The sequence below is a fragment of the Stigmatopora nigra genome, chromosome 1, assembly GCF_051989575.1.
Source record: "Stigmatopora nigra isolate UIUO_SnigA chromosome 1, RoL_Snig_1.1, whole genome shotgun sequence".
Classification (NCBI taxonomy): domain Eukaryota; kingdom Metazoa; phylum Chordata; class Actinopteri; order Syngnathiformes; family Syngnathidae; genus Stigmatopora; species Stigmatopora nigra.
The window spans coordinates 10,959,429-10,974,952 of NC_135508.1; the positions used below are offsets into that span (position 1 = coordinate 10,959,429).

At 40.9% G+C, this 15,524-nt stretch overlaps 2 protein-coding genes across 2 annotated transcripts in view; both read left to right on the forward strand.

Moving 5' to 3' along the window:
• The window catches only part of nav1a (neuron navigator 1a), a 79,477-nt gene extending 75,690 nt beyond the window's left edge, over nt 1-3,787 (forward strand). The window contains exons 27-36 of the mRNA XM_077724502.1: nt 159-247; nt 331-429; nt 509-680; nt 941-1,206; nt 1,272-1,423; nt 1,486-1,557; nt 1,637-1,842; nt 2,004-2,122; nt 2,192-2,377; nt 2,466-3,787. Coding sequence (XP_077580628.1) covers nt 159-247; nt 331-429; nt 509-680; nt 941-1,206; nt 1,272-1,423; nt 1,486-1,557; nt 1,637-1,842; nt 2,004-2,122; nt 2,192-2,377; nt 2,466-2,546 — 1,442 coding nt within the window. The 3' untranslated portion in view covers nt 2,547-3,787. The remainder of the gene's footprint in view (nt 1-158; nt 248-330; nt 430-508; nt 681-940; nt 1,207-1,271; nt 1,424-1,485; nt 1,558-1,636; nt 1,843-2,003; nt 2,123-2,191; nt 2,378-2,465) is intronic.
• Nucleotides 3,788-5,143: 1,356 nt separating this feature from the next.
• Nucleotides 5,144-14,942, forward strand: mybpha (myosin binding protein Ha). The gene is made up of 12 exons (XM_077722756.1): nt 5,144-5,432; nt 5,653-5,703; nt 6,105-6,239; nt 7,158-7,325; nt 9,835-9,923; nt 10,021-10,216; nt 10,402-10,541; nt 10,632-10,791; nt 11,439-11,575; nt 13,027-13,213; nt 13,671-13,724; nt 14,782-14,942. The coding sequence occupies exons 1-11, from the start codon at nt 5,210-5,212 to the stop codon at nt 13,709-13,711; spliced, it is 1,527 nt and encodes a 508-aa protein (XP_077578882.1). The 5' UTR covers nt 5,144-5,209; the 3' UTR covers nt 13,712-13,724; nt 14,782-14,942.
• Nucleotides 14,943-15,524: the final 582 nt, after the last annotated feature.

Consider the following 15,524-nt stretch of genomic DNA (forward strand, 5'->3'; position numbering starts at 1 on the left):
GCTAAAACTGGAAATTCAGGTTTAAACAAAACAAAACAAAATCAGGCATTATTCTCTGGGGCTTTTCATACAGCCCTTGTGTTGTATTTTATGGATTGTTTTATTATTCCTAATGTCATAACCAACCACTATGGTTGTTTTCTCCCTATGTCGTGCAGATGTGTCTCCAGGCAACATATTAAGTATTTCCTCTGAGCAGGAGGAGGTATGTGCACAAGTGCTGGTTCGCTTTAGAGATCAAGCTGAGGTAAATGCACACTGGTCTAGGTTACTTTTTGACTATTTGCACTCACATAGTCATGAGAAATTGCACCCCCTGCCTTTCCATAGGAGCATAAACAACAGCAGGAACATTATCTGGGCTCCGTGATGATCGGTGACAGGACGGAGTGGGCCTATCTGGACTCCATGATAGCCAAGACGTTCAGGGTAAGTCCTTGCGGACGGATTTCAGCATTTGAATCCTCGCAAATGTTAACCTTTTTCATTGCGGGTCTTTCTTTCTTAGGAGTACCTAACTCAAGTGGATCCGACAGCCAGCTTGGGTCTTAATTGTGATTCGCTTCACATGTATGAAATGAAACCGGGTGCAATGAGAGTGATAGGAGGAGATAAACCGCACATGTCGCCTTATCGATGTCTGAGTGGTGGTCCGGCTCGCATTTTTGTCACCTTGAAAGGTTAGGACCTGGAATAAATTTGATAATTACTGCCACCAAAGAAACTACCAAGGAATCCTTTCAGTAAATTAGAATTCTGCCTAATATATCAGTAGTTCAAAAAAGTAAAAATAATTCATTATAAACATGGTAAACCTGCTCCACTATAGAGAGTGCACACATTGATAATCACTCTAATTCATTGACCAGTATCGTTTTCATACCATTTCCCCACTTGGCACCTGTAAAGCATTATGTTCTCTATTTTTATCTGCGCTAAGGTCTCGGAGAACAAAGTGTGGACTCGCTGGTATTCGAGACCCTCATCCCCAAGCCCATGATGTTGCACTACATCGGCCTTCTGACAAAGCACAGGCGTCTGATTCTCTCTGGGCCAAGCGGCACAGGGAAGACATACTTGGCTCAGCACTTGGCGCACTACCTCGTGCAGCGCAGTCGCAATGACTCGTCCGAGAGGGACGGCGAGAACTCGCCGGCGGCCCGCTGCGCCGCCGTCTCTTTCAACATGCATCGGCAGACGCAAAAGGTGTGGCAATATATTCGTGTGATGAGAAAGGCGGCTCTTGATCTCATCATTATTCCCTCTCGCAGGAACTACAGGGGTATCTGTCCGATTTGGCCAATCGGATTGACCGAGAGAACTCTGCCGACCTCCCGTTAGTCGTCATCATCGACGACATCAGCGACACCGCCGCCATCAGCGAGCTCATTAACGGAGCACTCACCTGCAAGTATCATAAATGGTGAGTGGCCTCATTTGGCGTAAGTAAGATCCAAGTGTTTGAACGCAGTGTGGCCCTTTCAGTCCTTACATTATCGGAACCACCAATCAATCTGTGAAGATGTCATCCAACCACGGACTGCACCTTAGCTTCAGGTAAACGCCTTTCCTGGAAGAAAAATGCACTTGATATGCCAAAAGATGCGTTCACTGACTTTTAGTATCTTGTCCATAGAATGGTTCCATTCTCAAATAATGTGGAACCGGCCAATGGCTTTCTGTTGCGGTACCTCCACCGCAAAGTTGTGGAATCTTACCAAAAGAAGGAGCGCGACACAAGCCAACACCAGGACCTGCTCAGCGTTCTAGATTGGGTCCCACAGCTCTGGTACCACCTTCACACGTTCTTGGAGAAACACAGCACTTCTGATTTCCTGATAGGTGAGAAATGGTCAAAACCAGTAAGGCAGTGAAGCCCAAAGTAGGGCCAAGGAACGTGTTTGTAAATAGAATGTTTGAAATGCTTGACAGTGGTGCAGCAGGGTTTTCAGAAGCAGATATGATTTCTAATCCAAATGTGTCTCTTTTTTTCACGTCACCAGGCCCTTGCTTCTTCCTCTCATGCCCCGTATCGGTAGAAGACTTCCGCAAGTGGTTCATTGACCTGTGGAACCACTCCATTATACCGTACTTGCAAGAAGGAGCCAAAGACGGCATTAAGGTGGGCACACATTCTTAGCTTTTTGGCAGTGACAAAAATGACAATGTCCTCATGTATGTTGTTACGCAGGTCCACGGTCAGAAAGCAGTTTGGGAGGATCCCGTGGAGTGGGTGCGGGGGACCCTTCCTTGGGCCAATTCACAGCAGGACCAGTCCAAACTCTACCACCTACCTTCCCCAAGTATTGGTCCGCACATCGAGGAGAAGCCCCCCAAAGACATCCCTCCACCCAGCGCGCTTGACTCGGACCCTCTGGTGAGTTGGAAATGTGGGCATTTAAGCCCCACCCCCTTCCCCGCAACCCAGAAATGTGGAATCCTGAGTATCCTCTCTCTGTTAAAAGATGATCATGCTGTTGAAGCTCCAAGAGTCGGCAAACACGGTCGAGTCGCCGGAGATAGAAGGCAGTCTGCATCCGCTCTGAGGACTGACTTGTATTGTTTATTTGGAGAATTGTGTTCCACAAAAACAAAGTTCAGTCCAGACTCACATCTGCCCTCTTCTGGAACTATGGGTGCTTTACGTACGTACTTTGTTCAATGCCCAAATTGCACTTTATTTCCGGTCTGTACTAACTGGACTTCAGGATTCATCATTGTATCAATAGAGAAGCTTGCAGTTAAACAATAATACTGCTTGGTAGCAGCACCTGTGTTTATCTACAAATGAAACAGGCCTAATTTTCCAAATTGAAAAAATACAAAAATTGTAGTAATAGTTGAACCTTTTTTTGCAATAGAGGAAGATACATCTTTTGTAGGGTTTTTTTACTGATTAATTCCCAATAATAATCAACCATGTGCAGCAAAAAAAAAATTGTCTGTGGTCTTAAAACCAAACGAGTGCTTCCGTCCATGCTGCTTTTAAACATCCAAAAACATCCAAATCTGCACAAAAAGCTTTTTCCTTTCTTTCCTTTTTCACTTTGTCATTTGTTTTTATCTAATTATTACATGGAAAGTCTCCATCTTTAGCCATTTTCATGAATAGCCAACCACATGGGAGAGCTCAGAGTGCAACGTAGAAGAGTAAAAGAAACCGTGGGTGGGCCTTAAACCCCCAACCCTTTATGTGTCTGGACAACTTGTGTCCAGATTTTCCTCTACTTTGCAAACAAGGCGTTGTTGCAAAAAGTAGAGACTCGATGCCTACATCTGTCTGTGCCTGAAAGCCCCAATCGGCCTGAAGCAGCCTTTGAGCTGCTTGAATCCACCATTTTGAGGCCTCAATTTGAAGTGAGTTTTGACAGGAAGCAGCTCATCTCTTCTACTTACCAATCGGCAAATTTATCGTGGTGCTTTGGACCTATTGTTCATAGGGTTAGGGTGAAGGGCTGCTTCTTTGACTGAGCGTGATTTCATGAGTGCAGGAAAAGTCTGAAAACACCATAATTTAAAAGACCTTTTAAGATGAAATAATGATTTACATTTTCAGGTTTTTTTTTTAATCAGGCCTACTATGTTTTTAAAAAACAAAAAACACAAAAAATGAATATCATCGTTCTTCACTTTGTTTTAAAGACCTTTTTCTGATGCAAATATTTCTAAAGATTAGTTTCTCTTTTGTACATGACGTCGCTGTTGTAAACAATGTAAATAACCAGCGCATCTGCGAAAGCAATCCTTGAAAAAGTGTGGAAAATGTAAAGAGAAATAATGGAGATAATGGCCCTTGTCTTCCTTCAGTAAGGGGTAGGAGCATTTCATTTGAAAATGTTTTGGACGGCGTGTCAACGTATGTAACCGCATCACATGTCTAACATGAGCTATGGACATAATAAAGCCATGCCATCCCATAAGTCTTTCATAACTACGTTAGTTTGTAATCTTGTTATCTCGTTGTCCACTTGGAATTGATGAACCTGGATTTCATTGTCCGTGGGTCGCAGTAAAACAATTGTTTATTTATTTAATCAGCCTAATCTCAAATTGAAAAGGCAATGACTCACAGCATTAAAAAAAACATTTAATTTCGAATTTTATTTCATTTAATTTTGGTACATATTGTAGCACTTGCAAGAAACTGACACAATTATAGAGTATGGATATATTCATTTGGATTGTAGTCTCACTCTAACACCCCCTCGAAGCCACAAGAGGGCATTCTATATTTGCATGGAATCTTGGGACGCTATCAAGTGAGTTGATGGATCCAATGAAGTCTTTAAAAGTGATACGGCCTTGATTATATTAGTTTACTGATAATATTAAAATTAGAATTCGCTAATTATTTTATAATATATTTTTTAAAATATTTAATTATTGTATAAAGTCTGACTCGGAACAAAATGGAAAGATCCAAACCTGAAAGGGGGAAATGGATTGGCTACACCAATCGGAAATGGTCAATTCCATAATGAGCACCTGTCTTAAGTTCAAAATTACTCGTGTTGTTATTGTACCTTTAAAATCCCAAGAATTCCATGCGACCATTCCAGACAAACATCATAATCACTTGGGATGTCCCAATTTTGATTTTTTTTTCTTTTTACATCTGATTCTTCCTGATTTTTCCCCAAATATGTTTTGCTGATATCGATCCAATTGCAATCCAATCAATATCCACATTTTTAGAAAAGAAAAATAATGCAAAAAATAATATGGCTGGTAAATGATGAAATGTATACTCCGCCTTTCGCCTGAAGGCGGTTGAGATCAGCTCTGGCACCCTGCAACGCTGCCAAGAACAAACTGAGATGGAAATGAATGTATACTCAAGTCTTCTGATCCCTATTTGATTTTAGTCTAAAAAAGAGAGAGACTTGAATGTTATTGGGTTGATTCGGGAGATAACTTTTGCACACATGACGAGTAAAAATAATTATTTGCCCATAATGAAATCCACCTTCAATTTGGGTTGTCCATGTCTGATTAGATTTCTTCAAGTAATCTTCAAAACGTTTGTTTTACAAACTCACTTTTTGATCTCCAAATGAAGTTACTGTATTCCACATCTTGGGGAGTGGAGGCCACTCTCCACAGACATCCAAGTGAGGTCATGGGTGGAGTAAAGTTGTCCCCGAGCCTTATAAATGACCTCCGAGGGGGTGGGCGACTTCATCCTGATGACTGGCCCTCTCTCAGCACCATGCCAGCAAATCCCTCACCCATTAAGAAGGCTCCGTCCAAAAAGGCAGACGAAAAGCTACCACAGCCCGCTGAGAAGGCTCCAGAGCCCGAGCCGGTGGTGGAGGAAACCGAACCACCTCGACCACAGACACCTGCTGAGACCACCACTGCCGTCCCAGAAGGAGAAGCACCACCCCTCGCCCCAGCAGAGGATACTCCTGCTACAGAAGAAAATGCTCCAGGTACTGAACGATCCAATTTCAACCCAATATACTACCCATATGTATATATTTATTCATCTGCTCATAATTGGCTGGGATAGGCTCCAACAGCCCCTCAATCTTTGTGAGGTTAATCGGGATGGAATTTTTTTTTTTTTAAAGTTCTGAAACAAAATCAAAGCTGTGTAAAAAGTTACCTCAATGCCAAGCTTAAGTTTTTTTTTTTTTTTTTTTTGGGCAGTAGCTGCTCCTCCGATGGAAGAACCGCCCAAGACCCTTACACCTCCTGCAGGTAACCTGTCTGCTTATGCTCTTTAAAACATTTGCCAAATTGATACAAAAATAGGGAACTGTACAAAACTTTTAGATAAGAGCCAAATTATTTCATTAAAAAGTACAATGTTAGTTAAAAGAAATAAAACAATCGTGGAATAAAATGGAAAAAAATACTGTTATATTTTGGTTTAGAGATTTTTCCTATTTGGTGTTGAAAGCCTGGAAAAAAACATAAAACAGCATTACGCAACATAAAACATTAGACATACTGGTTTAGAATGGATTTCTATTTAAATTCCGAGACAAAATCTAAGCAACCCTAAAAAGGCTTTCACGTTACCATTTTGTGATCGAATGATCAGTCATTCCACAACTCTTATTAAAGTTTGTCTTACAAATTTAACTGTATGTTGGCAGTTCCCACCAGTGCTCCGTTAGACGTATCTGTAGAGGATGTGAGCGACATAAGCCTCACCGTCAAGTGGAAGACGCCAGAGACTGTTGGGGAATCTGGCCTGCATGGATACACTGTCGAATACTGCAAGGATGGAAGTAAGTAAGCCCGCCAACTCGTTTAGTATTTTGTTCTGTGGAGCAACGCTCATGTGTGTATTTGTTTGTACGTACTGTAAGTAGCACATTTGAGGCCGCACCTGTCCCACAGGTGTCAGAGGTCAGTCTGACTCATAGATGAGCAGGGGGCAGTGGGCAGCAGCTGTTAAACCTCCTGACGCCGCTTTTAGAAGCGCTCCTTTGCTCAGATGACATTTCGTCATGGCTGCCAAAATGTCATCCTTATGTTGTTTTTAAAAGCATGTCCACCGGCAATAACTCATTAAAGGAGATGTACTGTATTATACGAAATGGTTCTCAGGTATCAATGATAGCGGGTTGGTGACACACTTTTGTCAATAACGGTCTAGATTACAGAGGTGTCAAACACAGTTGTTTTTGCAGGCCATTGAATGAAAAATGGATCTCATCTGAGCTAGGCCACTTTATTTTGGGGCAAAACGTTACTTACATTACTTGCCGTAATTGACGGGGCTAGACGTCCAATTAATTTTGATTGGGAGGGGCCAATGAACGTTTGTATGAAAATTGTGGGAAGAAAACCTATTAGTATAGAAATACTAAGACCAGTGTTTTTTTTTTTTTCATTATAGAAAAACAAAATGTCCTTGTTTGTATATTTTACACTTGTTGGGTGTAGCAGCACTCCAGGAACCAAACTACAGTGCTACCTTGACTTACCTTAAATTTTTATTCATGAATCAGCCCCCAAAAGAAAAAAAAAAGTTGGTCAGCAATGCCACAGCGTCAACTAGGAGAACTTGGATTGTGGTGTTTTGGAATTTTGCTTCTGTACCTACACTAGCACAGAAAAAGTTAATATTCCAGAAGTTATGTCGCCTTGAAATTCGGTTAGGTCAGTTTTTCTGTTTTGGTATAATTGCAATGTCCCTGCAGGTACGGATTGGGTGGTAGCGAACGAGGAGCTGACCCAAGGTCATTGCTACTGCATCAAGAATTTGACTGCAGGTGACCTGCTACTGGTGCGCGTGGTGGCCGTGAACGCCGGCGGCCGCAGCATGCCGGGAGAGATCGCTAAGGCTATGCTAATTCACGAGGTGCTTGGTGAGTAACTGTCAGCAATGCAGTTCAAAAATGGGTGTGGGTAGAATTTTAAGAAAGCATTACACAGAAAGTTTTTATTTTTAGAAGCTTCTACTAACTGTCATTCACTTTCCTGAAAATACTCTTGCTGACAAGAAGAAGCGAAATGGTTGTTTACTGCAGCGCAAAGTCCACAAAAGGATCTTCATAAATTTGGTGCTGACAGGCGCTTGCAATTGCTATGAGTCTCCATTTTCGCTGTTGTGTCTTATAGTGAGAGTGTGAGGATTTACGGCAAAAACAACGACTTGCACAGAGTCTCCTCACATGTTTGTGTTAAAGCATTAACGGCCATGCCATACAATGGCGTTTGTCTGCCCTTGAAATGTGCTATGCATACCAATGTGTCAGTTGACGTAAGTTTTTTTTACCTAGGCGAGGCTGACACTCTAGTTAATGTTTGGTTCCATGTTCCTTTTAATTCTGAATTGTGATTTATTTCATTTAATTTCACTTTGCAATTTACAGATTGGGTTCTCAAAAGTAGTCCAAGGCTGATGCACATTGAGCGTCGACAGAAAAATTCTGATGCTTACAGTTTGCCATAGGCAAAAGGAATTAAGTAGCAGATCTATTGAGGCATTGGGAAATTATTGTAAACTGAGGCTTTGTACAGGATATCAGAATCCACATAAAATGTAATCTACAGCAGTGGTCTCCAAACTATTCCACCAAGGGTCACAGTGGGTGCGGGTTTTCATTCCAACACAGAAAGAGGACACATTTTCACCAATCTGGTGTCCTTCAATTGCAATCAGTGGATTGCAGTCAGGTGCTTTATGTTTTCTGCAAAAATCTCATTGGTTGGAACAACGACAAGACTTGAGCTTTTTTGCTTTTGTCAAATAATGATACTACTCACTTTGATGGCTGCATGAACTTGTCCCACTTATCAACTCTGAAGGGCAGCTTACTATCGCTGAGTGCATTTCCTGCTCGGGTCTCAAATATCTGCAAACAAATGAGAACATTTAGCGGAGAAATGCGGTCATGCAAGCGGAACTGCCGCTCAACTTTGCCGGCGCGAAACGCGAGCCTAATTGATGGATTGTGGCTGGCTTGTGGGAGTTAAATTCAGCTGTCTGCCAACTTGTCCTCATCGCATAAACATCACACTCACTTTTTCTGAAATTTTAAGGACAATATCCCCTCAGAAATGAGGATTTCTGCACATACAAATGCATATAATGGAGGATTCGAAAGAGTGACAGCTGGATGTTTTTAAAAGAAAGTGGCCTGATTTGCAGGGATTACTAGCGTGAATTTATGGAGCTGAAATCTTAGCTGTCACATTTTAGGGAAAGGACGATGATCCAAATTGGTTCCGGAATGGCGTGACATGCAACTGAGATGCTCCAAGGAGATTGATGAGCAGGTTGTTGATGTGATGTTCATTCAACGACCCAGTAACAATTTGATAATTTTATACATCTAGTAAATTCTACAAAAATCTGCCTCTTATGTAGGCATGCTGTTCCTCTTTCTCAGCCAACCATCTGTTTTCTTTCTCAGAACGACATTTTAAAGGGTGGCATTTTTACCGCTGTCATGATTGCGGTCTCCAACGCTTGCTTCACTGGAATGTGATGACATCTTGACAGCGATCAAATGTCAGCCACATCCAAGACTTTTTGAAACTATTTTAAGGACTAGCATCTTCTTCTCTTTCTTGACTCTGCCTGCAGACTTGACTTTGCCGCAAACTTTTATTTCATAAGCAAGTATATAAGAAATGGTGTTGTTTTAAACCTTGAGAAAGCAATTTATCTGATTTAAAAAAGAAAAAAAACACTTTGTGGTTAGCACATCTTCACAGTCTCTAGTTCCGGGCATTTGTTTTTTGTGTTGAGTTGGTGTGTTCTTTTGAGGCTTCAAAGTATTTCTAATAGGTGTACTTCTGCTGCTTGTACAGTTTATACAAAAATACCTGACACAGATCCATGAAGAGGCCAGTTTCACGATCTGGTTTCTGTTTTACTGTGAAAAAAATGACTGTGGATAAATGTGTCATTCAGTAAAACCAAGCTGGTACTTGAAAATAGATGTCTCTGACACTGTATGTCATTTTGATCTTCATTGGTTGTTATTAATGTTCTTGGAAAATATAAATATTCTAGATTTCTATACTGTAAATTGTTATTCTTGTGCTTTGTATTTGTAGATGACGTCATCATCTTTAAACGCATAATGGAGTTGCATCATAGAACTTGAGGCATGGTGGGGCTATGTAAATACAACGTGTCAAAGTGTTATTTCGAGCCTGCGTGACCCCCCGGGCACCTGGCTGTCAAAAACACCCCACAAATGTCGTAATTAGATTGCCCACTCACTATCATGTGGTTGACCCTCACATTTAGCTGTCACTTGTGTGACAAAGAGAGTGCAGCAGACCAGACGGGCACAGGAGCTGAACTTTAAAGCAGATAAGGTATTAAGCAAAAGACGAACTTTCCTGTCTTTTGTGTTGCAGACCGGCCAAAGATCAAAATTCCTCGCAACCTCCGCACGCGCTTAGTAAAGCAAGTGGGAGAACAAATCAACCTGGTCATTCCGTTCCTTGTAAGCCCAGATTTTATACATCATATCATGTAAATGTGTCCTCACAATATGACCTACAATATTGTCTTTGCTTTGCTTTCTTGAAATAATGCCACAGGGCAAGCCCAAACCTGAGGTGTCATGGCTTAAGGACGGTCAGCCAGTGGATCTAAAAAGGGTCAACATCAGGAATAGTGACAAGGACAGCATCCTATTTATCCGCAGTGCTCAGAGGGAGGACTCGGGTGTTTATGAGATGGCAGTTATGGTGGATTGCTTTGAAGACAAAGCCAGCATCGCCCTTCAGATTGTTGGTGAGACGCGTGTCCACTCAAACGTTGAGTTCAGCACTTGTGATTTCCCACATTGATTGGGAAACAATCTTACAAATCATTATAATCATCAACTTGCACTACCAAGTAGTCACATTTTTAAATTATCCAAGAAGATCTGATTGGGTTATATGGGTGTCTTGTTCAGTCCTAATATGTTTTCATAGAGCTGCCTGGTCCCCCCGGCAATACAAAACTGGTGGACTGCTGGGGCTTCAATGCTGCCCTGGAATGGACCCCTCCTAAGGACAACGGCAACACGGAGATCACCGGCTACATTGTCCAGAAGGCCGACAAGAAGACTGGAGTATGAGCTCATTAGCTCACCACATGTAGCCGAGAAGGCGTCAGTCCCAAAACTCTTATCTCCTTGTGTTTTCCACATTCACTGGCACAGGAATGGTTCACCGTGTTGGAACACTACCACAGGCTGACTGCTACCATCACTGACCTCATCATGGGAAACTCATACGCCTTCAGAGTGTTTTCTGTCAACAAAGTGGGCGTTAGTGAGAAGAGTGCCGTCACCAAGGATGTGGCCACAATCCAGAAGACAGGTGACCCCCTACCATTTTGGTCCTCGGCAATGCCAGCATGAATGCTTACTCCAGTGCTATTATTTTAATGAGCAGACACCAATGTGTGAGCAGTGTTAGATGACAGCCTCCCAGGGTAGGGAATCTCTTGACACGTTTTAAATATAAGCTTAGAACCTTTACTGAAGTCGGATATTCAGGGACTCTGACTATGTTTGGTAACCAAGTGGAGCAAAGTGTCTTTAACTAACCTATAAGCAATATTTGCAGTTTTTGGGGAATAACTAGGGTGGCCATACATCTTGCTTTATGCTGGACTATCCTCCAATTAAATGCCTTATACTGCTCAGATAGGACATGCTTCCAGTTTGTTTGTTTTAGTCTGAATAGAGGCTGAATATAACATGCTATATATGTTAATCCAAGAGAGGCTACTTCACGACAGCCAATGTATTTTGAGATCCAGCAATTTATATATAAATATATATTAATTTGTTTGTTTGTTTGTCTGTTTGTTTATTTAATTTAGATTTATTTTAAATTTTTATTTGGATTTATTGTTTGTTTGTTTTTATTTAGATGTATTTATTTATTTCCTTCCAAACAAACTGGAAAGGTTGGTGTTGTGTCTCTATGGAAATTGTAATGCTTTGTTCGTGTGTATGCAGGCATTGTCTATAAGCCACCCGAGTACCAGGAGCATGACTTCAGCGAGGCGCCAAAATTCACTACGCCGCTCAGCAACCGGGCTGCTACTGTCGGATACACTACCAAGCTCTTGTGCTCTGTTCGTGGAAGTCCCAAGGTCAGGCATACATACCTCCATATATTCCTTAAGAATTCCTGTCCTCAATGCCCTCCTTTCCAATTGAGGCTCATTATTTTGTCATCCAGCCATCCTTTTTCCCCACTGCTTATCCTAGTCAAACTGAACTTACTTACTTACTTACCACAAAATTAAAACCTGGCCTTACATTGAATTTGATATATTGAGAAATTTCCCAAACCTAAAGCTGCAAATGCAATTGAGTAGAAAATAGACTGGTGCTCAAGTGACATGCTTTTCAATTGTAATACTAATTAATTTTTCAGTAATTTCAGTCGTTTCAGTATGCCTCAAAACTTCTGTTCCTCCGGTTAAACTTATCTTTACAGTTGTTTGACCGACTTTGGCTTTGGTGACAGCCAGCGCTGGAAATGCTTCTGATTATACGTCCTAGCTGTCCTTGGCGTCTCACCAATGACAACAACATTTGTGGGGGTCTTACTAGTGGCGCTGAGACGAATCCAAGTGGCATTTTACAACAACATGCCAGGAGCGCTCTCAATGGAGTGCAACTCAAAGACTACAGGAACAAGATGTACTATTTAGGATCGAGGATCCCTGTCAGACCCCTGGCCCGAAATGAATATCAATGAATGTTGGGTCCAGCGGGAGACTTCATAGTTACAACTGCCTAAAATTCTGCAACACCAGCCCTTGTTTATAAGCAACTATTTGTAAGAATATCTGAAAATTGTACTTATAGGGATTTCTTTTTCACTTTTGTTCCTTTTATAGAAAATGAAATAATTCCACAATCGTACAGCCCAGGTAGCGAATGAGCGCCACGCCCCTTTCTAAGTAGTAAATGTGTGCGCTGCCCCTTCCAGCTGACTCACTTCACAGCTGCCTTGGGGGTCCAAGCCAAATGGCACACCCCGCTATCACTGAGAAATTGCTGTCACTAATGGAGATGTAGTGTGTTGGAGGCTTAGCAGGGAAGACAAGAGTGATCGAGAAATAGTTTGCCATCCCGCTTTAGGGAGGGGCTGTTATTTTTGTGACTGTGTATCTTTCTGTAAGACAGTTATCAGTGACCTTTAACCTTCTGATGCATTTCCAGCCCATCGAAAACATGGTTGCACAGGAATGAGCGAGTGGTGACAAAATAAGCACGGCAACAATATTTCATTTGTAGTTCCAAGTTAAATTTTAAACTATACAGGACAACTATATTGCTGCCAGTTTACCACATGGTACAACAAAAAGAGAAGCTCAGTGTACTGGTATCGATTCCAGATATGTCTCAGGCTTATAAGATCTTAAAATACATGTTTAATTTTTTTTTTTTTTTTTTTTGCGGTTGACAGTAACACTTTGCAAAAATGATCAATGTAGCTATTAGAGGAAGCCGACCAGATGCTTGCAGTAGAATAATAGCTGCATAACATCCTGTGATGGTGACATTGCATGTTTTGGTTCTCCTCCCACAGCCTAAGATTGAATGGCTGAAGAACCAAATGGTTATCGGTGACGACCCCAAGTTCCGTCAGCTTTCCAACCAGGGCATTTGTTCCCTGGAGATCCGCAAACCGTGCTGCTTTGACGGTGGCGTTTACACGTGCAGAGCCAAGAATGCTCAAGGAGAAGCCACTGTTTCCTGCAAACTGGAGGTCAAACGTATGTATGACCAGATGAAAATGTTACACGTTTACTGTGGAACTTTGGTTTTCGTGAGGAATCCCCTTTCAAAAAGTTGGACCGAATCTTAAAAAAAAGGAGTCAACAATTCCTATAGTAAAGTCAACTCAGTACTACCATCCAGAAACATTTACATACATTCAAATAAACGAATAGCAATATTTTTATACAAAGAAACGCACTGAAGTTTTCTATTAATAAATGATAAACCTTTTGGTAAATGAGCTTTGTAAATGAGCATTTAAAATAAAATAACGTGAAGTTATCAAATACCAAAGGTAGATATAATACAGACAATCACTGACTACAATGTCCATTTATTTGATTAATATGAAAAAAAATGGCCATCAGAACACTGAGGTTCCACTCTACGAGAAATTCATTATTTTCATGACATATTCAAATTTACTAAAATGGAATATTCCTCCCTTAATAGAGGTCATTCTGTCCGAAGCTGAGAAGGAAAAGGGCAAGTAAAGTAACTACACAGGTAAGGTCAAATGAAACAAACTACAAACTATTATTAACATTTACAATAATCAGTAATCAGTTTCTCTATGTTCCCTTAGCCTGTTTTTTGTTAACGGGCAAACAAGAAAGCTGGTACACAAATTAAACACAAATGAATGATTTCCTTTTCTGCATGAAGTCACGGATGATGGATTAGTCTTCATTCTTTACTTCAAAAAAGGTTGCATGCTTTCCCAATACCTCCAAAAGTCCTTTCTTGAATGCATCCTCACCGTGTTGGGATGTATTCACACCTGTATTTCCAACTGTCCACTTGTGATCAGATCACATTACTGAAGGACTGCTTTCATGCCAACCAGTGATTAAGGGAACATTTCTCAATGGGAGAACAGGAGATTAGTAAGGGAGGACCTTTGGCAATTGATAGGGATGCGTTGGTGTGTGATCATGCCAGCACTGCAATACACTTTCTAAAAATGAATCACGATAATCTGACACACAGCCAAATTCATCATGTTACAAGGAGTCAACGGCCAAAGCAACCTCAGGGAGGAAGAAGATCAAAAATTTGTCTCGATTTTATTAGACATGCAATAATTTGATCGCCAACTGTATTAAAACATTGGCGATGGATCACAAGAACAAAAACTTGCATGATCTTCAATTTTTGTCTCGATTTTATTAAACATGCAAGGATTTGATCGCCAACAGGATTAAAACATTGGCTATGGATTACAAAATGTGTTTCATGATAAAACTTGAGCTGGGAAATTTTGTTAGGGAGAATTTCCCACACTTTTTAAAGCGTGAAGTTGTAGCTAGGCCGTATTTTTTTAAGCCTTGATGAAAAATGTACTGCCTTTCTTTTGGGGCCCCAAACTATCCAGCGCCATCTGCTGGTTTGGGTGGGACACTTCCTCATTTGCCACTGATTGCAAAGTGGTCACATTCAGTAACAAACATGAATAAATTCATCCCTCTAGGCAAGGATTTTTTTTATAATGTCTTAAGTCTAGACTCTGATTAAGCGTACAATTTTTATTTTTATTAAAATACATATTGTTCTTTTTGTTTAGGTTTTTGGGAGGAAAAGATGATGGTGCAACATTGTATATAATGAAGAATCTGTCTCCAAACAAACTCACTCCATCCACGAATGTCAACATAGTCCAGTTTGTTAAATACTGGATGATGATGATAACATAGCTTGTTTTATGGCAAGTTGATTTTTGTGTATTAGCCCACACAATAAAATAGATTTGTTTTTGCAAAGAGTGAAGGTGTGAAATAAATGTTATCTATAACATAATAATATCTAATATTGATATCGGCTTAGCTACCTAGTGCCTGTAGTTATCTGAGATAGGCTCCTGCACCCTCCACGGCCCTTCTGATGATAAGCGGTAAGAACAGATAACAAATGAATGAATTTTTATGTTTTCAAATATTCCTATAGTGATTTCATCCAAAGTGTGCAGTACATACTTTTGTGATCATTTAATTTTGTATTCACACAAATGCCAATTCATGACTGAGAACAACTGAGCAAGAATAACTCCTGAACAACGTTCCTGAACTAAAGAGGCAAGTAGTACAATAGTTTTCCAATGCTTTGACCTGAGAGTGATTTTGTAACGCAACATTTTATCACATTTAGCGACAAGTGGTGTTTAAAATGTAGGTAGCAGTTGGTGCTGCTTTATAAACGGCGAGCCGTGAAGGCGTGCTTCATGCTGAACATGAAAAAGTAGATTGGCCAATGGAGGAAAACGTAAAGTGCAGCTCACACGCCTGTTTAGTGGTTGATTTCCTCTATTGC

Bases quoted from the DNA above. Each gene is read 5' to 3' on its own strand.
- mybpha (XM_077722756.1), top strand. From the start codon at position 5,210: ATGCCAGCAAATCCCTCACCCATTAAGAAGGCTCCGTCCAAAAAGGCA. The intron at 5,704-6,104 runs GTAACCTGTCTG...GTATGTTGGCAG, and splicing joins GACCCTTACACCTCCTGCAG to TTCCCACCAGTGCTCCGTTA. The intron at 9,924-10,020 runs GTAAGCCCAGAT...ATAATGCCACAG, and splicing joins ACCTGGTCATTCCGTTCCTT to GGCAAGCCCAAACCTGAGGT.